The 24,716-nt window shown below is 38.3% G+C and overlaps 1 protein-coding gene and 1 pseudogene across 4 annotated transcripts in view; one reads left to right on the top strand and one right to left on the bottom strand.

Annotated features, from left to right (window-relative positions):
* Nucleotides 1–24,681, bottom strand: part of TRAPPC11 (trafficking protein particle complex subunit 11) — a 54,329-nt gene extending 29,648 nt beyond the window's left edge. Inside the window, exons 1-11 of one of the 4 annotated variants that reach the window (XM_063604011.1) lie at nucleotides 24,507–24,681; nucleotides 19,880–20,104; nucleotides 17,531–17,700; nucleotides 16,827–16,897; nucleotides 15,840–15,954; nucleotides 9,137–9,236; nucleotides 8,712–8,785; nucleotides 6,381–6,477; nucleotides 4,450–4,583; nucleotides 3,669–3,816; nucleotides 1,119–1,212 (exon numbers count right to left, since the gene is read on the bottom strand). In XM_063604011.1, the coding sequence (XP_063460081.1) occupies nucleotides 1,119–1,212; nucleotides 3,669–3,816; nucleotides 4,450–4,583; nucleotides 6,381–6,477; nucleotides 8,712–8,785; nucleotides 9,137–9,236; nucleotides 15,840–15,954; nucleotides 16,827–16,897; nucleotides 17,531–17,700; nucleotides 19,880–20,083 (1,207 nt within the window). In that variant the 5' untranslated portion in view covers nucleotides 20,084–20,104; nucleotides 24,507–24,681. Of the gene's footprint in view, nucleotides 1–1,118; nucleotides 1,213–3,668; nucleotides 3,817–4,449; nucleotides 4,584–6,380; nucleotides 6,478–8,711; nucleotides 8,786–9,136; nucleotides 9,237–15,839; nucleotides 15,955–16,826; nucleotides 16,898–17,530; nucleotides 17,701–19,879; nucleotides 20,105–20,743; nucleotides 20,861–23,559; nucleotides 23,798–24,506 lie in introns of those variants that run through there. The other 3 variants (XM_008977100.4, XM_063604010.1, XM_055112033.2) reach the window with 3 other exon arrangements.
* On the top strand, nucleotides 8,231–8,343 carry LOC112439647 (U6 spliceosomal RNA; annotated as a pseudogene).
* Nucleotides 24,682–24,716: the final 35 nt, after the last annotated feature.

The raw sequence follows: 24,716 nt of genomic DNA, 5'->3' as shown, positions 1-24,716 counted from the left end.
CAGCTCATTTAATATAAATCTTCACACGAACGTTGTATGTGTACACTCCTTGAAACCTTTATTTAATATAATCATTTCAGACTCTTCAACATTCTAGAATTGTAAAGGTGCTAAGAGGCAGCTTTATTAACATGGAAACTTCTGTGTTCTGTTCTGATGGGAACATTATTGAGCTCAATGTTCTTCTACCTACTGGAATCAACGATCTGAAAAGCAATGTCAATATCATCCTCTATAGAGGATACATTTGCTGGAGATAATCATTTCCTTTTTTTCTTTTTTTGAGATGGGATCTCACTCTGTTGCCCAGGCTGGAGTGCAGCGGTACAATCACAGCTCACTGCGCATCAACCTCCTAGGCTCAAGCGATCCTCCCATCTCAGCCTCCCAAGTAGCTGGGACTACAGGCACATGCCACTATGTGTGGCTAATTTTTGTATTTTTTTGTAGAGATGGGTTCTCACTATGTTGCCCAGGCTGGTCTCAAACTCCTGGCCTCAAGCAATCCTCCCACCTTGGCCTCCCAAAGCGCTGGGATTACAGGCATGAGCCACCTCGCCTAGCCAGTAATTTAACAGTTATAATTCAATTGCTTGAATTAAATTATGTATAAAGTATTAAAAAATATGCAGAGAAATTGTTTTTAAGGTAATATGAGTTAATGCTGTTTTAAAATGTCAAATCAATTGTTAAAAGTTAACTGGAATTAAAATATTTAAATAAGACAACAGTGGCATGTGTCATTTAAAACAACAGATGTCCAAATGTTGTATTTTTTTTTTTTTTTTGAGATGAGGTCTCACTATGCTGCCCAGGCTGGAGTGCAGTGGCTGTTCACAGGTGTGATCCTTCCACCTCAGTCTCCCAAGTAGCTGGGACTACAGGCATGTGCCACCACACCCAGATACATGTTTTAATCACAACAGCAACTTTAATTATAAGTCACTCTAAGATGCAGTGATACATACAAAGCATTCTAAAAACAAAAACAATGTTTAAAAAGCACACATTTTTACTTCAACATAATTTCTTATGCATGTGCAGCCAATGGAAAATCTATTATAGCTATTGTTGCCTTTTGAGGTTGAGAGGAAAGGACAGAGGGAAAAATTATTTACTTAGTATTCCTTGTCGCCATGATCTTTGTCCATAAAAGTCAAGAACGCCTGTTTGTGTTTCTAAGGGATCAGGATTGGGATACATTACAGAAGCCTGTAAATTAAAACACAAACCTAAATAATAGTTTATGGAACTCATCGCAAATCAACTCTTGCCCAATCTTTGACTGAACAAAAAAGTTTTCATAAATACAACCACCAAATATATATTCAATTATCAAATTTGTGAATATTTTAACATAAATTTTAACAAAAATTAAGCTAAAAATGTTTCATAATATTTAGGTAGTCTCATAAAAATCAATCTGATTCTGACGAATGATTTCACAGTAATTTCTTCACTTTTTTAATCTTTGCTCTAATAAACCAGTAAAAATATATTACAAATTATGCTCTATATTTATTCCGCATGCATACATGCTCTTTGTGTAAATGAAAACAATGTTACAAGGAGTTCTACAAAGAAGACACTATTTTCCTTCTTTATCACTTCTGTATTAAATCTTGCTATTGTGGGGGAATATTTTTGGCACCAGAACTGACAGATTTACAGTGCTTTTTCTTCTTTTTAACTTTTCCCTCTGAAACCAAAACGTAATACATGAAAAATGCAGAAAACATCCAAAAGGATGAAAATCTAAATTACTTATAAACCTACTACCAACTCCCACTGTTAAGAATGTATGTTATCATTCTTCCAGATTTCACATGCACAAATTTGTTAATGATTAATTTTCAACCTGCTTCTTTCATTTAAATATATTCTGTATATTTAATCCAGCATTAAATGTTCTTCTAAAACATTATTTTTCATGGCTGCTTACTAGTGCATATTTTAACAAATTCCCTATAGCTATTCATCTTATTTCTATTTTACAATTAATTAATAAATCTGTGAGAACAACTTTATAAATAAATTTTGGTACTTATTTCAGAATTTATTAGCTGCCTTAGTTATCTCCAAAAATTAAATTCTAGGTCAAAAGATATGCACAGTTTTAAAGCTTCTCAAATTATTATTTGATGGAAATTTTATTTTACTTTTTTTTTTTTTTTGAGACAGAGTTGTCGCCCAGGCTGGAGTGCACTGGCACGATCTCGGCTCGCTGCAAGCCCCGCCTCCCAGGTTCACGCCATTCTCCTGCCTCAGCCTCCCCAGTAGCTGGGACTACAGGCCCCCGCCACCACACCCGGCTAATTTTTTGTATTTTTAGTAGAGACGGGGTTTCATCGTGTTAGCCAGGATGCTCTCGATCTCCTGACCTTGTGATCCGCCCACCTCAGCCTCCCAAAGTGCTGGGATTACAGGTGTGAGCCACCGCACCCGGCCCATTATTTTACATTTTAACCAATGATATTTATTAATGCCCAGTTCCTTACATTCTTATAAAACCTAGTTTTAGTCACTTTTTAAAATACTGTGTTCAAAATTACAATATGCCAAACTTTAGAAATATAATACACACAATAAAATTACAAATCATACAAATAGCATGGCAAAAACAGCTAAATCATCATTTTAGAGAAAAAATCCATTCATTTTAAGTACTAATATACAATCTATTCGTTTTTGGAACAGTTTTAAAAATAGTACTACTGATAATATTCACTCATCTTCAGAGAAGAGAACTGCAGGTTTTAAGTGAAAATAAACTACTGTAACAATATAAATATAAATATATTTTTATATATATACCACATTCTTATTTTAAAGGTGTTTATAAGAAAACTGATATCTAAATGTAATCTTCCAAGAAAAAGGCAAACTGAAACATCAAGAAACTATGCAATGAACACTACTCCTCAAACAGACTCTTAAGAGTCTCTACACAGGAGGCCAGTCGCGGTGGCTCACGCCTGTAATTCCAGCACTTTGGAAGGCCAAGGCGGGCAGATCACCTGAGATCAGGAGTTTGAGACCAGCCTGGCCAACATGGCGAAACCCCATCTCTACTAAAAGTACAAAAATTAGCCAGGCGTGGTGGCAGGCGCCTGTAATCCCAGCTACTCAGGAGATTGTGGCAGGAGCATCACTTGAACCCAAGAGATGAAGAGATGGAGGATGCAGTAAGCCGAGACTGCGCCACTGCACTCTAGCCTGGGCAACAAGAGACAGACTCCATCTCCAAAAAAAAAAAGAGTCTCCATACAGGAAAACCCCAGGAAGAGAAAGAAGTCAAAATTTATCCTCTCCAGTGGGTCAAAACAGATTTCCAAACTTTTACAGCAGTGATCATAGAAACAAAACAATGGATTTATAGTGTGACAAGGATGAAAATGTGGCTTTTAAAGTAATTTTCTCTTGTCTAAATAGTCACTAACTTACTGCCAAAAATTAGTTCTTCAAAGAAAAACTTCTGCTCAATTCACAGGTGAAAATAGAGTACTCAGGCTAAAACCAAAGATCAATGTAATTCCTAAAGCTATAAAAAATAAAAACTAATTAAATTTAAAGACTTGGAAAAAATTATCAACACCAATCAGTTCTAGCTTCTTTCAAAAGAAGAATAACTTTTCTATGTGCTAGATAATACGGAGTGAGTAACTTACTTCGTGGTTACAGAGGGTTTTTGCAAGCTGTTTCCGCTCCTGGGCATAGTATGCTGCCTGCTGGTAATAGAAACCGGGATTCTGAGTTTGAATAGCTGTTAACCCTAACTTAATAGCTTCATCAAATAAATCTCCAAAGGCCTGGAATCTTAAAGAAAAGAAAATCAAGAAATAAAGAGGAATGAAAAGAAAAAGAAGCTTATTTCTGGTAATTCATTCTGGGAACCTTAACCTCAGCAGACTGTGTTAAAATGGTGCTATTGATGAACAGTTAATATTTGTTCTAATTTCTTTGTAAATATTAATACACACTAACTGTAGGTTACAGATAGGTTCTATATTTAAGTCATCTCTTCTAACAAGTCTTTATAAATATACCATCAAACTAGATCTCAACATAGTTCCTACCACTCAAATAAATACACCCAAGTTTCTGGGAACAATTTCATTTTAGCAATTTTTAAACTTCATTCTAAAACAGTGAGCTCCATGACAGCAGGAATTTTGTTTACTGCTATATCCCCAGGACCTAGACATATGGTAGAGACTCAATAAATATATGCTGAATGAAAAAGATGGTACCATGAATTAAATAATTCCCATTAAGGAACTGTATACAATATCAATGTACAATATTACCAGAAACATACTTATGCTACATCATCAAAAACCTACTTAGTGACAAAAAACCTGGTTCAGTTTTAGAACCAAAGTCCATGCCATTTCTCCAAATACTATGTATCATTTTTAAAAAATTCTAAAAGGACAATGTAAAACATACTGTTTAGACATCCATGCATCATGCTCAAAAGACAGCTCTGCACTTCCAATCTTTTTCTTACACAAGTCGATGTGTTTTCGGAACTGAGCAATTGCATCCAATGGGGTGTTGTGTTGAAAACACAGCCTACAGATCTGCAAAATGTAAAATTGATCCCAAAATAAAGGAAAAAAAGAAAGTCAAAAGACATATTCATTTAAAAACTATTTTGAGAATAACATTAGAAAAAGACAATGAAATTTCCTTCTCTGAAGCTCTTTGCAATACAATTAATTTTCCTCATCAGAATGGTTATGCTAAAACCAAAGGTTATATATCCCTTTTAGAAATGAAATAAAATAACTCACTATTTGTACATAATTTATTCTACACTTCAGAAAAGCTTTTAAAAAATATGGAACAGAATTTAAAAATTACCCCCAATGAAGAACATGGACTAAAATAAACTATGTCCAACAGGTAATTGAGATAAGATAGATCAATTTTCAGTTTTAGACTTGCCATAAAGCTAAAGATTTTCTGTAGCATAATTAAAGCAAAGTTACCTCCATATCAAACAAGTATTACAGAAATTCTTGAAAATTTTGTGGCTGGCATGCTATTTCAAAATAGTACTAATATGTATGTATTTGGGGCAAAAGGAAAAAAGGAAGAAACAAAGCCTAAATTTATTTCCATATGCTTGTTACAATTTTCACTTTTATTTTTTAAGTACAAAGGAACACATGAACAGTCAGTCTCTCATCCATTTCTGTCTCTCAGCCATCTAATTTCCCTTTCTAGAGGCAATCAGTTTCTGCCATATGCTTCCTGATATATTCTACACACAGATAAGTATGTGTATGCCTTTCTAGAAAACTATTGTTTTTATACAAATAACAACATCACACTAAATATGCTAGTCTGTGACTTTATTCATCTTGCAATATATTTTGGGTATTATTCCATATCACTACATACAGTGGCCTCATTCTCAACAGCTTTTAATATTCCTTTGTTTACAGTTATAATTTATATAACCAATCACTTATAACTGGGTTGTTTCTAATCTTTTCCTATTAGAAAAAAACAGCAAATTAAAGTATCTATTTGGCCATACATCACCAACACAGTGTCAGGCATCTTTAAGATGAATGTGAAAAAACTAAAAGCAAACCAAACAGCCGTTGCTTGACTTCTGAGGGCACCTATGCCTGTGATAGACAATCTCAAAATAAAATGCTCAAACAGTAGGTATAAAAGTTTCCTCTGGCTGGGCGTGGTGGCTCACACCTGTAATTCCAGCACTTTGGGAGGCCGAGACAGATGGATCACGAGGTCAAGAGATCGAAACCATCCTGGCCAACATGGTGAAGCCCTGTCTCTACTAAAAACACAAAAATTAGCTGGGTGTGGTGGTGCATGCCTGTAGTCCCAGCTACTCAGAAGGCTGAGGCAGAAGAATCGCTTGAACCCGGGAGGCAGAGGTTCCAGTGAGCCGAGATCCCACCACTGCACTCCAGCCTGGCAACAGAGCAAAACTCCGTCTCAAAAAAAAAAAAAAAAGTTTCCTCTAAGGTGAATAGACACTTCTTTTCTGTGCCATTAAACCAAGAAGAAGTCACATAGTTCTAATAATTTTATCCTTTAAAACTCAGTAATACAGGCAGCTTTCTTCTCAACTCCTCCTTGCTCCCACTGAAAAACAAAACAAAAACCAAAAAACCCTCCAAACTTTTAAAACCTCTAGAACTTATCAATTCAAAATACAACTACTATAAATAGCCTGCTAAGAATCGATGCCCTTCTGAGAAAAAGGATATAAAAGGGGAGATCATAATTAATCAAATACTAACTTTTCAGAGCAAGAAATTAATTTTGATGTTCAAATTTTAAAAAGATAATTTAATATTGAAACACAAATTCCCTGTATTTGGAAGCAGAATTATTACCTTGTAGTTTATAAATCCTGCCATAGTCTTAATTTCCAGAATATTAGTTTCATGGGCTCTCAATTCGTGTACAAGATTATAGGCGGTCCTATAATTCCTAAATGAGGAGGGTGGTTAATAATGATATAAATTAGTTTAATAAACGATTTCTAAGAACCAAATCACTAGAAATAACAAAGAATATTTACTCAACATTTCTTAGTGCTCAACAGCTCAATAATGTCAATCTCTGATTTCCTGATAAATGAGCCCTTAGTTATTAAATATATGAGAGGAATCAATGATTTCATAAAGAACAGAACCATGACATGTGCGTTGTTCTTCCTGTCATTAATATCTGTCAGTAACAAACAGATAACTTAAAAAAGGAAATTGGACAACTGTCCAGAAAAATCAGCATTCTGTTAAAAAACATAAGTATTTTAAAGTACCATTACAAGCTCTCAAACAAATAGAAATTTTATTAGCAAAGGTGGTATCAAGACAGCACAGGTCAGCCGGGCACGGTGGCTCACACCTGTAATCCCAGCACTTTGAGAGGCTGAGGTGGGCGGATCACTTGAGGTCAGGAGTTTCAGATCAGCCTGGCCAACAGGGTGAAACCCCGTCTCTACTAAAAATACAAAAGTTAGCCGGGTGTGGTAGCACAAGCCTGTAATCCCAGCTACTCAGGAAGTTGAGGCAGGAGAATCCCTTGAACCCAGGAGGCAGAGACTGCAGTGAGCTGAGATCGTGCCACCACAGTCCAGCCCAGGTAACAGAGGGAGATGCCATCTCAAAAAAAAAAGCAGCACAGGTCAAGAGCTTTTTAACCCCAAGTACCTCTACAGGTTAAGTGAATATTACTGGCCTCAGGTAAAGTCTACAGAGCAGGGAAAAATGTCCTTCGGGCAGCTCACGCTGAAGGAGAAGCATGGTGAGAAAGGAGGGCCTGCTGGGAACAGGGCCTACCTTGCACATGGAAGGAAATGAGGAAATCTCAAAACAGGCTTTTCATAGAAAAAGTTTGTTCATAACTTTTCCAGGTAAATGTATTTCTTTCCAGAATTATTTTTGAACAGAACTGAAATTGAAGGATTTAAACTAATACCATCGATAAAAATGAACTACAGGCCAGGCGCAGTGGCTCACACCTGTAATCCCAGCATTTTGGGAGGCCAAGGTGGGTGGATCACCTGAGGTCAGGAGTTCGAGACCAGCATGGCCAACATGGTGAAACCCTGTCTCTACTAAAAATATAAAAATTAGCTGGGCGTGGTGGCAGGCACCTGTAGTCCCAGCTACTCGGGAGGCTGAGACAGGAGAATCACTTGAATCCAGTAGGCAGAGGTTGCAGTGAGCCGAGATCGCGCCACTGCACTCCAGCCTGGGCAACAAGAGCAAAACTCTTTCTCAAAAAAAAAAAAAAAAATGAACTACATTAAAGCCAGTTATATGAAGTTGTTGAGATTCAGGAAACACAACTTGGTGCTTTGGTACTTAAACATCTCAAAACAACAACAAAAATAAGATGTTTCTGCAATATTCCTGTGAATAATAAAATTATTCTTATTTATTTCTATTTTTCTTTGCCCTCCTCAATTTTGGGATAAATAGCTGTTTTTAATACCTTTGTCTTCAAAAACTGAGTTAAAGCTACAAAGAGGTCAAGTTTCATTGAATTCTGCTTCGTAAAAGCAAAGGACTAAAATATTTAACCACTGCCAACACATCTGCAACTAATCTTCAAGGCTCTAAGCAGAGACTTCAAATGGAAAATGATGCAACTGACTGATAACATTAAAATTTAATTTAAAAAATTGAATTTAATAAATGTACTAGTGTATAAACCTATAAAAATCAATAGTCTGGTGCTCACTTCAGCAGCACATATGCTAAAATTGGAGCAACACGGAGAAGATTAGCGTGGCTCCTGCGCAAGGATGACATGCAAATTTGTGAAGAGGCACATTTAAAAATTTATTTTGGAAAAACAAAGTCCGATTTAGATAATGTTTAAATCAGCCTCTTACAAGAATTTTACAGAGTATACACAAAAAAAAGTCAAGAAGATGGGGAAAATTTTAATATTACATTTCTGTGGCTCATAAAATTTAATTAATCAAACCAGAAAGCTTTATGACACAATGAAATTTACTTCCAATAATAAAATGAAAATTTTTAAAAATCCTAAAATATTATATTCCATTCATCTCTACACTAATTCCTAAATCTAAGCAATATGAACACTTTAAACTTAATTATACTTTGGCTGAGATTCAGAAATTTCCATTACATGTTATTGTTAATATAAAAACAGGAAACATTTAGTTTGAAAGCTTAACAACTTACTTCAGCGCATTTTGTGTATCTTGTTTCAACTCACTGAAGAAAGCTATTTTGAACTGATGCCTAACAAATAAAAGCTAAAAAGAGACAAAAAAATTACTATTATACATATTCTATTTAAAATGTGAAAATTGTAATGTTTATTATGAGGAGACATAAAAGAATGAAGAAAAATATTCAAAACTGAAATACAAGAATTATTCCCACAAATAAAGGCACAATTAAGAAGGCTATAAAAATCTACCTTTAAGAACTTTAAAAGCAAAGAGTTTAATTTAAAAACAAATTAATTTTTAAAAGTGTTGAAAAAAACTTTAGAAATGCTGAAACCATTTAAAACATTAAAGTAACAAGAACATGTAATAATCACCTCAAAAATAATAATAATCTGCTCCAGAATGCTTCTATTATTGCAAAAAATCACGTACCTGGTGTGTTGTTTTATTCAAAAATTCTTTATGAGATTTCACTCTTCTGATCTCAGTGTAGTAATAAGTCTGTGCATGTTCATAAAAGGCATTTTCCAATCTGTAAAAAACAAAAACAAACAAGCATTTACATATTAAATTATTTTAAACCAAACTTTTCAAGAATATTTGTGAGACCTGAAAGTAAAATGGTGACAGAAATATCTGTTTTACATTATGAATAAGACAAAGTGAAGCAAAAGATAACCTGAATTTTCAGATCAAAAAGTCTAAAAACAAGACCATCCAAAAGCCATTTAAAATTATTTATAATACAGGATACAACAAATAAAAATACCTTTCTCTGATTCATAAAAACTTGGTAATCTTTTTTTTTTTTTTTTTTTTTTTGAGACAGGGTCTGGCTCTGTCACTACCCAGGCTGGAGTGCAGTGACGCAATCTTGGTTCACTGCAACTTCCACTTCCCTGGTTTAAGCGATTCCTGTGTCTCAGCCTCTCAGGTAGCTGGGACTATAGGCATGTGCCACCATGCCTAGCTAATTTTTGTATTTTTAGTTTAGGTGAGGTTTTACCATGTTGGCCAGCAGGGCTGGTGTTGATCTCCTGACCTCAAGTGATCCGCCCACCTTGGCCTCCCAAAGTGCTGGGATTAGGATCACAGGTGTGAGCCACCGCTCCCAGCCTAAAATTTGATTGGAATCTCTAAAAGCACATTCGCCCCTACTATTTTATATTTTTATAAAAAGTCTGAAAAAAATTATTAATCAATTAGATTTCACTTTTTTGGTGATTTTAGTATTTAGGATTTAAAAGAATAAGAAAACTAATGGGGAAAGAACCAAAAATGAGAACTGGCAAATAAGGTGAAAACATTTGTGTGATTTAAATCCTCCATCATTCTATAACTTACATAGGAACAAGAAAATCTGACCAGAGATGGATACACAACTCAAGCTTTCTTTGGTGAAAAGAAGTTATCAGGAGTTACCTGCCTAGGGCGTGAAAGAAAGCAGAACTCATAGCCAGATAAAAGACGAACTTAAATATCAGCTATTATATTTTATATTTGATTTTCTAGGTTAAGATATTTCATTTCATTTCATTTCATTATTTCATTTCATTTCATTTTATTTCATTTTTGAGACAGGGTCCCGCTCTGTTGCCCAGGCTGGAGTGCAGTGGTGCAATCAAGTCTCACTATAGCCTCAGCCTCCTGGGCTCCAGTGATCTACCCACCTCAGCCTCCAGAGTGGCTGGAACTACACGCATACATGACCACGCCCAGCTAATTTTTATATTTTTTGTAGAGATGGGGTTTCACCATGTTGCCCAGGCTGGTCTCAAATTCCTGGACTTAAACGATCCAAATGCCTCGATCTCCCAAAGTATTGGGATTACAGGCATAAACCCTCATGTCTGGCCTTTTAAGATTTTTCTATTTTCAAAACTGTAGTTTTAAAAATGTTAAAATATGACAAAATTAGAATCTAACCTTGAACCAAATAATGTGTGAAGGAATGTATTAACCTAAGCTATCCTTTAAATTTTGCAAATGGGGGCCGGGCACAGTGCTCACGCTTGTAATCCCAGCACTTTGGGAGGCAGAGGCGGATCACGAGGTCAGGAGATCAAGACCAGCCTGGCCAATACAGTGAAACCCTGTCTCTACTAAAAATACAAAAAATTGGCCAGGTGTGGTGGTGGGCACCTGTAGTCCCAGCTACTCAGGAGGCTGAGGCAGGAGAATGGCATGAACCCAGGAGGCGGAGCTTGCAATGAACGGAGATGACGCCACTGTACTCCAGCCTGGGCAACAGAGCGAGACTCCATCTCAAAAAAAAAAAAAAAAAAAAAAAAAAATTTGCAAACGGGTAGCAACAAGGCACTGACTAGAATGTCTAATGTTATGGTAGCCAGAAATATGTCTACAGACTATTCTGAATGATTCAAAAAACAAAAACAAAAAATCCTTCTCAATAGAGAATCAGTATTATTAATCTAGATTGTCTCAGTAAATATCAAAGATAAGTGTGGTTTTAGTTTTCAAGCTGAATGTGTACTTAGAGATAAAACACCTGTTAAACAGTCAATACAGAAGACTGAGAGTAAGTAGGCTTGGTAATGCTATTATTTCCTCTAAACTGAGGGATACAGAGTCAAATCTTTCCCTCGCTTTAACCGTAACAGGCTACAGAGACATCACGGGATAGAGCATAAATGTTGTAAGGCTTCCACTTTTTAATTCATACACTTCTTTATTATTTGAGGCTTATTTGGAGAAAACCTTATAACCAGTTTCACAAACATAAATAAATAAACGACAAATCTAGTCAAGACATAAGGCTGTTAGTGAAAAGACCAATTCTCTTACCAGATACTCAAACATTACACTTTTAAGGCAACACCAAACATTAAGAATGCTCTTTTAAGGAAAGAGACCTTGAGTTTTTTTTGTTCTACAATAAAAAAAATCCAACTGATTCAGTCTTCCCATTTAGTGATTTAAACTAGCTGAACTTCAGATGTCCATGCTTTTTTATGACATTCCTCTGTCCAAAATAACCACCACTTCCTCCCACTAATCCACACCTTCAAGCACAGTTGCAGGCCTTCCTCTTCCTTAAACCTTCCCAGGTCACATCTATTTATTTCTTCTCTGAAATCCTGTAAGACTTACAAACTATATTACAGAATTTACACTTGCAGTGCTCTGTGGAATTTAACATGGATGCTTTTGGTCTCCACAGTTAAATCAGCTTCTTTATGAAGGTAGGAACCTGATCAACTTGTTTTCAGCTAGACAAGATGCACACGTACATACACATATACAAATACGCACACAATTATCTGTATTTTATTGTTTGACCTGTCTCGAAATAGAATTTATCCTACCAGATAATTTAGGTTAAACTTTTAATTACGAGCTGCTCCTTATTCTAACTTTTTATTAGAACACATGTATATTTACTCTTAGCAATATTCATATAAAGATCACCTGGAGTCCATTTTCTGCCACCATTGCACTAGCATATCGAGCAAGCACATTTTTCAGAGCATACAAACATATATTTTAGCCACTGCAACTGAACTTTGAAAAACTAGCACTGATTCCAGGAAAGAGAGCTACAGGTTTTCAGGTGAAGGACATTCTAGTTTCTAAGTTATAGATGCAGATTTATGTCTAAAAGGGGTGTTCCTGAATTTTGTAAAGTACCTAAGAGGCAAAAATATTCACACAACTTTGGAGGACAAAAGGAGGACTACTGTATACTTAAAAGGAAGTGATATTGAAGGCAGATCCTGTGCTAAAGGCTGCAAATAAAAGGCACAAGAGCAGAAGCAGGAGCAGCAGCTGGGGCTGCGGGGGATGAGGGGTGGGGTCCTTACATCCTTTCTTCCTTTCTCCTCCAGCCTTTTCAGGAAAAGGGGACAGAAGGGAGAGTGAAACACTGCTTCAATACTGTCCCGCCCAGCCAAATGCTTACAGCAGTTCCAATTTTTAATTTATGGAAAGACGAAGATCAGAGACAAAAATCTAACTGCACGAATCTGTACATCTGCATACATCGTTTTGTATTTTTAACAACGGAGTTCAAGCCCATGGAAATTCTTTGCTTCAAATAATTTTAAACTAATTAGAAAACCGCTTCCAGGGCCGGGAACAGTGGCTCATGACTGTAATCCCAGCACTATGGGAGGCCGAGGTGGGCGGATCACCTAAGGTCAGGAGTTCGAGACCAGCCTGGGCAATGTGGTAAAACCCGGACTCTACTAAAAATACAAATATTAGGCCGGGCATGGTGGCTCACGCCTATAATCCCAGCACTTTGGGAGGCTGAGACGGGTGGATCATGAGGTCAGGAGTTCAAGACCAGCCTGGCCAAGATCGCCTGTAATCTCAGCTACTTGGGAGGCTGAGGTAGAAGAATCACTTGAATCTGGGGGGCAGAGGTTGCAGTGAGCCAAGACCATGCCACTGCACTCCAGCCTGGGCGACGCAGTGAGACTTTGTCTCAAAAAACACCAAAAACCAAAAAACAAACAAATTAGCCGGGTGTGGTGGTGCATGCCTGTAGTCCCAGCTATTCAGGAGGGTGAGGGAGGACAATCGATTGAACTTGGGAGGCAGAGGTTGCAGTGAGCCGAGATTGTGCCACTGCACTCCAGTCTGGGTGACAGAATGAGATTCCATCTTAAAAAAGAAAAGAAAAGAAAACTGCTTCCAATATTTTCCAGAGCCATTTTTGGCATATTCTCTCTATAGCACAACTTTCCTTTGTAAAGCATTTGCTTTCTTACTCATTATTAAACTGTCACCTTTGTTTTGAAAGGCAAAGTATGTGCGTGGTTTTTAAACAGCTGCTAGTAAGCATGACACAGACAGCCTATTGTCCTAAGAGGAAAGGTCTGAACGTTCGGAACACTTACTTTTTAATAAAAGAAAAATGCTTACTCGAATCATTAACTTGGACAACTCCTGTATTTTGCCTTGAAATGATCACCAAACTTCTCCAATACAAAAGATTTTCACAATCACTCCCAATGCATTACAGAAGTTTTACCACGATTCTAACATTTTGACACTTAAAAAAACATTAATGAAATCACTGTAGCATTTATAGGTAATACCTCGAAAGGCTCTGAAAGTACAGGAGCAAGTGTGCCATCAGTAGCTCCGCTACTTCCCTCCCAGATCAATGAGATGAAGATGTCCTGATATTCAGCTTTACTCTCTCTCTCTCTGAAGATAAAATATAAATCTGAAGAAAGGGTCTATGAGTTTCCTCATCTCCAATGGACTATCTTATGCACTCCCCATCTTGTATCCACATACTGGAGGCTATGGACCCAGGGCACTTGTTTTTACATCAGTTATTTTGACAATGTACTCCTTATTGAAATGTTTCATCATCCACAACAAAACTACAAGTGGTTAAGGGCAGAGGCCCATCCTCTGTTTCTCTTGAATCCATGACCGCCTAAATTTGAAAGCTGTGGTGGCAGGATCACTGATGGTTAAGGTAGGGTTCTCAAGCTCAGCACTGCTGACATTTCGGCCAGGTAATTCCTCATTGTGCAGGGCTGTCCTGTACGCTGTAGAGTGTGTGGCAACATCCCTGGCCTCTACCCACTGGAAGCCAATACAGCAACCCCCTCAGTTGTGGCAATCATAAAAGTCTCCAGGCATTGCCAAATAGTCTCTGGAAGGTAATGCTGCTCGGTGAAGAGTCATTACAGCAGGGTGTAGCACAGAAGACAACAGCTTTCTAACGAAGGCTTCGTTGAAGCCTTAAATGTTGAGTAAGAGAGAGCCCAGAAAAGGAGAGCTGGCAGGTGGGCATGACTATGAAAGCATCTGACAAGGAACAGCACTGTGAATAGGAAAGCACTGAAGTGCAGAGTCAATGGGGAGCTGTCCAGGCCTGGAGAGCTGAGGCCAGGTGTGATGCTGGGATGAGCCTCAGTGGAAAGAAAAGTTGCCTGAGTGTGCTACCAGCTGCCCCTCTCTTCTCTCTGTTCCCTATTGCTCATATGTCTGCATTTAAGGAATAAAACTCATTTATTCTTTTCCTCTGAATTCTAAGCAATTATCTCAATGTTATCCTGGGCACCATGGACTTGATTTTCTGTGGTGTGAATTCTACTGTTTACTGCTTCCAGTGTAAAGATTTATTTTGCTAATTGCATTTAAGTTTCTTTGCAATTCATCTTTTCATTTGATCCTATTCCTCTGCATGTTCTCTGCTAAATGTATGCTTCTCTTTCTTAGAAGCCTGGTCATTTATATACCAGTGAGAAGGCCAGGTAACCTCCTGCAGCGGATCATTTTCAGAGGTTTGCTTCTGAGAAAGAAACAAATGCAAGAGAAGCAATACTCAAAAATAAATAAAACTGTTCATGAGTTAATGAAGGACACTTAGGCAGAATGAAAAGGAAAACCATTTTACAGTCAAAATCAATGAAAATATTCATATCTAAATACATCCTAGCATAAAATGTACTACTACAAAACTTCTGTGTGACAATAAATGCTACAAAACAATGAATAATGACCACATGATTTTTGAGGTAATGTTGTGTCTCCAGGTAATCTGCCCTTTATACACAAAGGCTTTATAAAGATATTTAAGATATGACAGGGCTCACACCTTCCTAAGAAATTAGTGACATAGATCCATCGACAGCTCAAGAATGAAGCAAAAACAGGCCAGCGTGCAATGGAGACACTCTCACAAAAAAGGACAGACATGTCACTCAAGGACATGGGTAATTACTGGAAAGTATAATGGAGAAACATATAAACTTTGTTTCTTTAAATAAAGTTGACCTAGATGCACATATGGAAGCATGTTAATGAGGTAATGTTAAGTGGAAGATCACTGTGTATCACATGAGCACATTTATGTTTTTGTGTTTGTGTGTGTGGTATGGATACTATAAAGAAATACATATATTTGTTCTTATACAAAAAGACATTTTTTTGGAAGGAAACTTGAGCAACTGTTGATACTGGTTACCTCAGGGAATTGGAGAGGGTTAAGAATTCAACAAAAAAGACTTTTATTTTTACCCCATAGCCTCTGTATCATATGAATGTTTTTCATGAACATGATTTTTTAAAAAAATAAATGGGTCTAAGCTACCAATTTCTCAATTCTTAATAATCTAAAAAAACAAAACTTTAAAAGACCTCTACTCACCTTATAATATAACCCACAAGGTGGTCAGTGTGCGGCAGTACAAACAAAGACTTTCCTGAGAGTTCACATGCATTGCATAAAGCTGCAGCCCTTTCTGAAGCAATGACATCTTCTCCTGTTGACAATCCCCATCAAGATGAATGAGAAATAAAATAACTAATGTAGCTTCCCAAATAACTATTTCCCCAAGTCTGAAAAACAGAATTAGGAATAAAAACCCAAACGGCTTCTCATCACACCAGCAGGACTCAGGGGCTCCTGGAGAGCTCTGTGTGCTTCTTAGAGGTTACACAGTACACGCCTTTTAGGAAGACACTGCGGAATTTTCTACCGAGCCAGGGTAGGTGGCCAAGTAATGCCGACAGATACACCACATAACTATTTCAAAAAACATAACTAAACCTGGAAGCAATAATTCATGAAAGAAGTCTCCAAAACCATTTTGGATGCTATAAGTTTCAACACAGAAACAAAAATATATTTTGGTCTACAAAAGTCTGGGAAAGTGGAAATAAGAATCTGAAACTAAGACATTTTCCAAGAGAAAACTACAAATCCTATAGCCTTTTTCTTTGCCCTACAGAAAATTAATGAAAAAATTTCATATAAGGAATACAGTTTCAAATAGATCTTAGATAAGTAAATTATATTCTTTTTTGGAAAGCTTTGGAAGTCAAAAAAAATTATTCTCTTGTAAAAAAATTCAAGTGAATTGTTTTGTGAATAGAACATGCCTTCCTATATCCCCTACATAAGAAGACAAGTGGAACTAGGGGAACTAGGGGAACTTGAGATTTGCATTCTTCACTATCTTTAATTTTTTACAATAAGCATTTGTTCATGTATCATTGGTGCTTTTTAAAGTTAACATACTATCAGCCCCACAACTGAATGCATAAAAGATTTAAACATCCAAAAAATCCCTATCTCCCTTTAATAAGAATTGGAGGTATAAAACAATTAATTCATTAATTAGACTTCTGATACCTGGGGGCAAAGGGGTTTTCTTCTGAATCAGAACCACTGCAACTTTTGTGTTTCTTCCTTGTAAACTTTGCCTGCAATGAAAAAGCAAGAATAAAATTAACTATTTTAACTTAAAAAATGTATTCATGACTTCACATAAAATACAACCTTGGTCATTCAACCGAAGATAAATTTCAACTAAAAAAACCAAGATCAGAAGAAAACTTTTCCTGCACACAAAGCACATATATGTCACAATGATTTAAATTCTAAAAGTATGATCTCACATCTTCTAATCTTAAAAATCTTCCTTAAAAGCAAAAGATTAATGTATACTTTTATGTAAAAGTTATAATGCAACTTACTTCTTTATGGTGATACACTGCAGAGTAGTCATCCAAAAGAATTAATTATTTGAAACTTAAACAGTGATAAAGCAAAGCATTTTAAGAGACTAAACAGTAAATTACTATGTCTCCAAAAAAGATAATACAAGAAAAACATTTGGAAATTCAGACCAATTAGTCTTCTAAATTTCTTCACGTACCCAGCATTATATACAGTCAATAATTATGCTACCTGTGAGGAAGTGAACAAGATTCATTGGAGGTCAATTCGCAAAGTGACCACTGCAGTCTGAACGGTACTCCATTGCCTTCAAGGAATGTTAGTGAATAACACACATGTGCAAACTGACATAGCTGCCCTGACACAGAAGATCATACCTGACTATTTCCACTCTGGTGGCGCACTCAGACTGCTTTTCTTTCCACTGAGGCTCATCCCAGTCCAGTTCATAGAACACAACCACCAGGGCTGGCACCAGATTCAGATGCTTATTCATCCAGCCAGTCTTTAAGATCCCTTTAGGAATGTACCACTCATATGAAGTTCTCTGCAAACATTGGCAGAAATTGAAAAGTTACCTGACAGGAGCAGAAACCACCTGTTACTGAGTGCCAAGCACTTTATGTGCATTGATCTCATTCAATATACACACCTCCCATTTTTGATTAGGAAACTCAGGCTTACAGATTCAGTAAGAACTAGTAAGTGTTGAAGGTGGAATCTCAACCCTGGAGAAGCTATACTTCCCATTTAAAGAATGACTGAAGCCAAAGAGTTTCTATCAGCCCCATAACTGAATGCATAAAACGATGATGCATGTCTAATGATGTCAAGGGTCTCAAATACTTTGCTAAAAAAAAAAAAAAAAAAAAAAAAAAAGTAGCCCATTTCCAGGTAAATTCTACTTATATTCTTCACCATTCCAGCTTCTGTTCTTATAAAACTGCTCAAATAAAATATTATCTAAAATCCAATAGGCTTTGTTTATTTCAAAGACATATTGCTGTGATGCATTTCACCTCACTTGTAGATGAAGTACAAAGCAGAGAACAATTCTTAAACAGAAGCTTCACAGCAGCCACTTGAGTCTGAGCACTGAGTGCCACAGAGTGGGAAGAGGATGCTGTAGATTTGAGTGTTAGCCCTGAAGGATGCAGTTGAAACCTCACATTCCTTCCAAATCAGCTGTGCTGGCTCAGACTACTCCACTTCATGTTGATCCAATGTCTACCTCCAGTAAGGAAAGATGAAGTCAATAAGGAAGTCTGACACAAAATAACATGGGGACTCAGCCAAAAGCTGGGAATAGAGACATGAAAAGCAGCTTGAATTCGAGCATTAAGAAGAGAAAAGAGGGCTTGTGCTGGGCTCCCTGCCTTCTTGACACAAAATGACACTAAAGAAAAATAATCATGTAGGCCTGGCACGGTGGCTCACACCTGTAAACCCAGCATTTTGGGAGGCCAAGGTGGGCAGATCACGAGGTCAGGAGATCGAGACCATCCTGGCTAACACGGTGAAACCCTATCTCTACTAAAAATACAGAAAATTAGCTGGACGTGGTGGCGGGCGCCTGTAGTCCCAGCTACTCGGGAGGCTGAAGCAGGAGAATGGCACGAACCCAGGAGGCGGAGCTTGCAGTGAGCCGATATCACGCCACTGCACTCCAGCCTCGGGGACAGAGCGAGACTTCGTCTCAAAAAAAAGAAAGAAAAGAAAAATAATCGTGTGAGGGCCAGGGCTGGGATGCTATTACTTGCACAATTTCAGAGAGCTCAGTTTCCAGGGCTGGCTATATGAAATGTTGTCCGTGTGGTTCTCAAACACACACAAAAATAATCAGCCGGTGACCAAGTCCTATATTCCCAGAAACCAAAGAGGAGGGCTGCAATCTACATTTTAAATAAATACCCCAGGTTATGATGACATACTTGGTCCAGAGACTACTATGTCAGAGACACTGCTCTAGGGCAAAAGAAAAAAAAAGGATAGGGGTCAGAACTAAAAGGGTTTTATCACCTAACTTTCAAACCAACCTCATAAGATTATGATAAATAACAAATCACTACACATAAACTGCTTAAAACAGTAAACTGTTTTACTGTTTTTTTACAACTATGTTAGCTATTAGTGATACTATCATCATGATAATAATTATTATCTAAGGTAAAGTCGTCTTTACTATGTTGTTCACCTTAAAAGTCAGTTTTGAACTTAATACCTTTCTTCATTCTGCAATGAATAAACTGTGTTAGTTTATGTATAACTCCTCAAGAATAGGGAACCTGTCTCACTTAAATTCGTATCACTAGCTTGTTGCATGGTTCCAGGTACCTATCACAAAGCAAGTGCTCAAAAAATCTGTGAAATTGAGCCACATTGCACAGACCATCGGATTCAAAAACGACATTAGTAATGATGGTGGGGAATGTAAGACCTTCCTTTTAGAGGGGACTATGTTGGGTTTTTTCCTAAAAACAAAAAAAGGAAAACCTGGGCTCATAGGATAGAAAGCTTTATAAAGTAATTATTCCTCTGGAGTTTAAAAAAAAGAACTATTATTAAATATACATGCAGCGTATTACATGAAAATGCCTAAGGCTTTCTTTATGTACCACTGTGACCACTGTCTTGATAAACTCCACACACACAACAGAACAAAAAAGACACACACACACACATAGAGAGAGAGAGGGAAAGAACACATGCCATCACAATGCCATTACCTTGGGTCTACATTTGGGATACTCATGGTCACCTGGGAGCACCTTGAAAGAAATTGGTACTCGATCAGCTCTCCGATTGGCACAGAAGGCGTCCCAGACAGCTCGATGGACTGCATTATAAACTACATCCAGGCCCGTTAGAGTAACAAAGGCCATAGGCCGGCAACATAATTCCACAGGGAAGTCCCACTGTGTGGGGCTCATGTTTACGATGTCACAAAAAACCTGAAATACAAATGTTAATACATTCATAATTAATTTTTAAAAACTCATATTCATTTCTCCAGCCTGGGCAACAAGAGCAAAACTCTGTCTCAAAAAAAAAAAACCAACTCATATTCATTTCCAATATATGAATCTCTATTTAAAAATCATTACAAAAAAATAATCATTACAAGGCCAGGCATGGTGGCTCACGCATACAATCCCAACACTTTGGGAGGCCGAAGCAGGTGGATCCCTGGAGGCCAGGAGTTCAAGACCAGCCTAGCCAACACAGTGAAACCTTGTCTCTACTAAAAATACAAAAAATTGGTTGGTCGTCGTGACTCATGCCTGTAATCCCAGCACTTTGGGAGGCCTAGGCGGGTGGATCACGAGGTCAGGAGATCGAGACCATCCTGGCTAACACGGTGAAACCCTGTCTCTACTAAAAATACAAAAAATTAGCCGGGCATGGTGGTGGGCGCCTGTAGTCCCAGCTACTCAGGAGGCTGAGGCAGGAGAATGGTGTGAACTCGGGAGGTGGAGGTTGCAGTGAGCCAAGATGGCGCCACTGCACTGTAGCCTGGATGACAGAGGGAGACTCTGTCTCAAAAACAAAAAACAAAAAACAAAAAATTAGCTGGACATGGTGGCACACACCTGTAACCCCAACTACTTGGAGGCTGAGGCAGGAGAATCGCTTGAACCCAGGAGGCGGAGGCTCCAGTGAGCCAGGATCACGGCACTGCACTCCAATCTGGGTGACAGAGTGAGACTCTGTCTCAAAAAAAATAAAATAAATAAAATAATCATTACAAAAAGGCAAAAGGCTTTGAGTATCTGCAAACTGTCAAGCAAACAGAAGAGAGAAAAAGGGAAAACTTTAATTCCTGAATTAGATCTATTACAATGTAATAACTATATGACATTTAAGAAAAAATCTTTCATGTTAAAAATGTTGAAGTCAACTTTAAGACAAATCGGCATTTTCAGTAATGTCTCAAAATGCACACAGAACTTTGAAATTAGTAGACCAAGAAAGCAAGAAGGTGGTAAAATTAAAATAGATCTACATGATCTATTTCAACTACAAAAGAAAAATATATTGAAAGAAAAATATAAAAGAAAAACAGTTGACTTACATATAATAAACTTCCCCTAATTTCTCTGTAATTGCTAATATTGAATTTCTGAATACCTAGGATATTATTAAAATAGCCTTTAATTTATGTAATTATCTAAATAGTAGCTATGTTGTCTCATTTCCCGCAATATAAAATTTACTCTTTAAAGAAAAATCTGTAAGGGAAAAACTAACAATGAATGGAAACCTCTCGGAGGATGTTTCCACTGCGTTCTTTAGCTAAGAATCAGTCCATAATAAATCTAACGTATGCCCTGACTTCATAAGTATATAAAACTATGTTTATCCCGAACAAGACTGTCATTATATTTTTAATATAATCTTACTTGCAAAAGGATGTAACAACATGAGGTTCTTTTTTTTTTTTTTTTTTTTTTTGAGACGGAGTATTACTCCGTCACCAGGCTGGAGTGCACTGGCCCAATCTCAGCTCACTACAACCTCCACCTCCCGGGTTCAAGTGATTCCCCTGCCTCAGCCTCCCTAGTAGCTGGGACTACAGGCATGCACCACCATGCCCAGCTAATTTTTTGTATTTTAGTAGACAGGGTTTCACCATGTTGGCCAGGATGGTCTTGATCTCGTGACCTCAGGCGATTGCCAGCCTTGGCCACCCAAATGAGGTTCTTTTAAAAGATAATCTATACCAGCATATTACAGAGAATTCAGGTAAGGCACAAGTGGCTCATGCCTATAATCCCAGCACTTTTGGAGGACAAGGCCAGAGGATTGTTGAGGCCAGGAGTTCAAGACTGGCCTGGGAAACATAGTGAGATCCTGTCTCTAAAAGAAATAAAAAAGAAAATAGCCGGGCATGGTGGTGCTCACTTGTAGTCCCAGCCACTTGGGAGGCTGAGATGGGAGGATCACTTCAGTCTAGGTGTTTAAAGTTACAGTGAACTATGATTGTGCCACTGCACTCCAGCCTGGGTGACAGAGCAAGATTGTGCCACAAAAAAAAAAAAAAAAAAAAGTTATTCCAAACAAAATTATCACTACATTTTAAATATAATCTTATTTGAAAAAGAATGTGTCATGAGGTTCTTTTAAAAGGTAATCTGGCCGGGCACGGTGGCTCACTCCTGTAATCCCAGCACTTTGGGAGGCCGAGGCGGGCGGATCACAAGGTCAGGAGATCGAGACCATCCTGGCTAACATGGTGAAACCCCGTCTCTACTAAAAACACAAAAAATTAGCCGGGTATGGTGGTGGGCGCCTGTAGTCCCAGCTACTCGGGAGGCTGAGGCAGGAGAATGGCGTGAACCCGGGAGGCGGAGCTTGCAGTGAGCGGAGATCACGCCACTGCACTCCAGCCTGGGCGACAGAGCGAGACTCCGTCTCAAAAAAAAAAAAAAAAAAAAAAAAAAAAAGGGTAATCTACACCAGTATACCAGTATATTATGGAGAAGTCTAACACAATCTTTGTGAAAAGTGAGGCACACTTAGGCTAATACCTAATCCCCAAAACATGGAATATTTTCAACTGAAAGGTTAATTTAGGAAAGACTATTAGTTTTCTCATGTTTACATACTGAAAGAACAACAGGTATTCAATAAATGATTTGCAAAGCTTGCCAGAAATGTCTACAACAGATTGTTTTAGAATTGTTTAAATATTTTTAGGACAGGATTAAGTTATGAGGGCAAAGGATTGCATGTTCAGAGAAAGAAACAGTCTAGTTCTGGGTAATGTAGGAATGAAAATTAAAAAGGGGTGACCAGGCTGGGTATGGCGGCTCACGCCTGTAATCCCAGCACTTTGGGAGGCCAAGGCGGGCGATTCACGAGGTAAGCAGTTCAAAACCAGCCTGGCCAATAGGGTAAAACCCCGTCTCTACTAAAAATACAAAAATTAGCCGGGCATGGTGATGCGTGCCTATAGTTCCAGCTACTCGGGAGGCTGAGGCAGGAGAATTGCTTGAACCAGGGAGGCGGAGATTGCAGTGAGCCGAGATCGCACCACTGCACTCCAGCCTGGGCAACAGAGCAAGACTCCGTCTCAACAACAACAAAAAGAAGTGACCAAAATACAATACGGGCCCCTTTGCTTAATATGAACGAGTCTAGACTAGAGGCCATTTCCTGTAATAACTCCAGAGGCCCAAAAGACATAGCTGTGGTCTTTAAATATGGAGTTGAAATAAGAGGAACTAAAAATGACTGTCATCCAATAGAAATAGAGTCACATAAATAAATTAAAAATTTCTAGCAGTCATATTAAAAAGTAAAACGTGGATGGAATTCATTTTAATATTCAATTTAACGCAGTACAGTATGTCCAAAATATTATCATACTGACACTAATATAAAAGTTATTAATGACATATTTTACCTTTTTTTGTACTGAGTCTTCAAAATCTGGTGTGTATTTCACACTCACAGCACATCTCAATTCAGACTAGCCTATTTCAAATGCCTGATGTAGCTACTGGCTACAGAACTGGACAGCAGAGATCTAAATTATGGGAAATGTGTCCCAAAATTGCTGCACGAAAACTGTATCAGAAAGTCTTGCCACGTTCTCCTATGTCACCTGAAATGGTCGTGCTTATTCTGTAGCAAAGGAATTTGAATGAGAACCCCGATAACGCACAGGCGCAGATCGAATGGATTTCAATGACAGGCTGGAAGGAGAAATTTTCAGATATCCAATGGAGCAACCAACGAAACTATACATGAAAGGAGGCGCAGCTATAGAAGGTGAATAATGGATGGGAGATCAAGTAATGCAAGGGAAGTAAACTGGAAACTAGCGTGAAAGATAAGAAAGGTGACCCAATCAAATTGGCAACTAAAAAAACCCCAAAACCTAATGTGGTTACTTTTTTTTTCTTTTAACTAACTGGAAGTTCAGGGTGTAGGACACAAGGCTGCCAAGAATGGGATTCAGAGATGCTCAACTACAAAACGAACAAAAGAGGAACGACAGTGTGGGGACGAAATGATGTTTCGATGTTAAAGATGAGAAGCAACAATCCAACCTAGGAGAAACACCGTCCCCGTGGTCCCAGTATCTGTTCTGGTAGCTCCAGTGAGGAAAGCTAGAGAAATAACCTTGCAGTCCCTAAAGGCAGATATATTACTCCTCTTATTCCCCCGTCTTAAACCTGGGAGGCCCTAGAAACGGGTGCGTCTTTCCTCGGGTCTAAAAGAGAAGTGCCAGGATTGCACCCGTCGATGGGATTGCAAAACGCAGGCCCCCAAACCAGCATTGTTAAGAGCTAGCTCTCTTCCTCGGCGGTGCCGCCTGGCCCCGCGGGTCTCCGGGCCCGGACTCACCCAGGCCCCACGCCCCGGGCCCGCTGCAGCTGAGGCCGGTCGCCGCCAGCCGGGACAAGACGAGGGGAGGCGGGGGGATGTCACAGAACGCCGGGGCCCGTCCCCACCGCCGCAGCCCCACAGCCAGTTCCAACAGGCGAGACTTCCCTGTACCCACCTCCCCCGGCACAGGAAGCACTTTCTGGGCCTGAGTGACAGCGCTCTACACCA

This window comes from Pan paniscus, chromosome 3 (assembly GCF_029289425.2).
Source record: "Pan paniscus chromosome 3, NHGRI_mPanPan1-v2.0_pri, whole genome shotgun sequence".
Taxonomy (NCBI): domain Eukaryota; kingdom Metazoa; phylum Chordata; class Mammalia; order Primates; family Hominidae; genus Pan; species Pan paniscus.
Note: the sequence above shows the minus strand (reverse complement) of the source record. Positions and strands in the feature narration are given on the sequence as shown.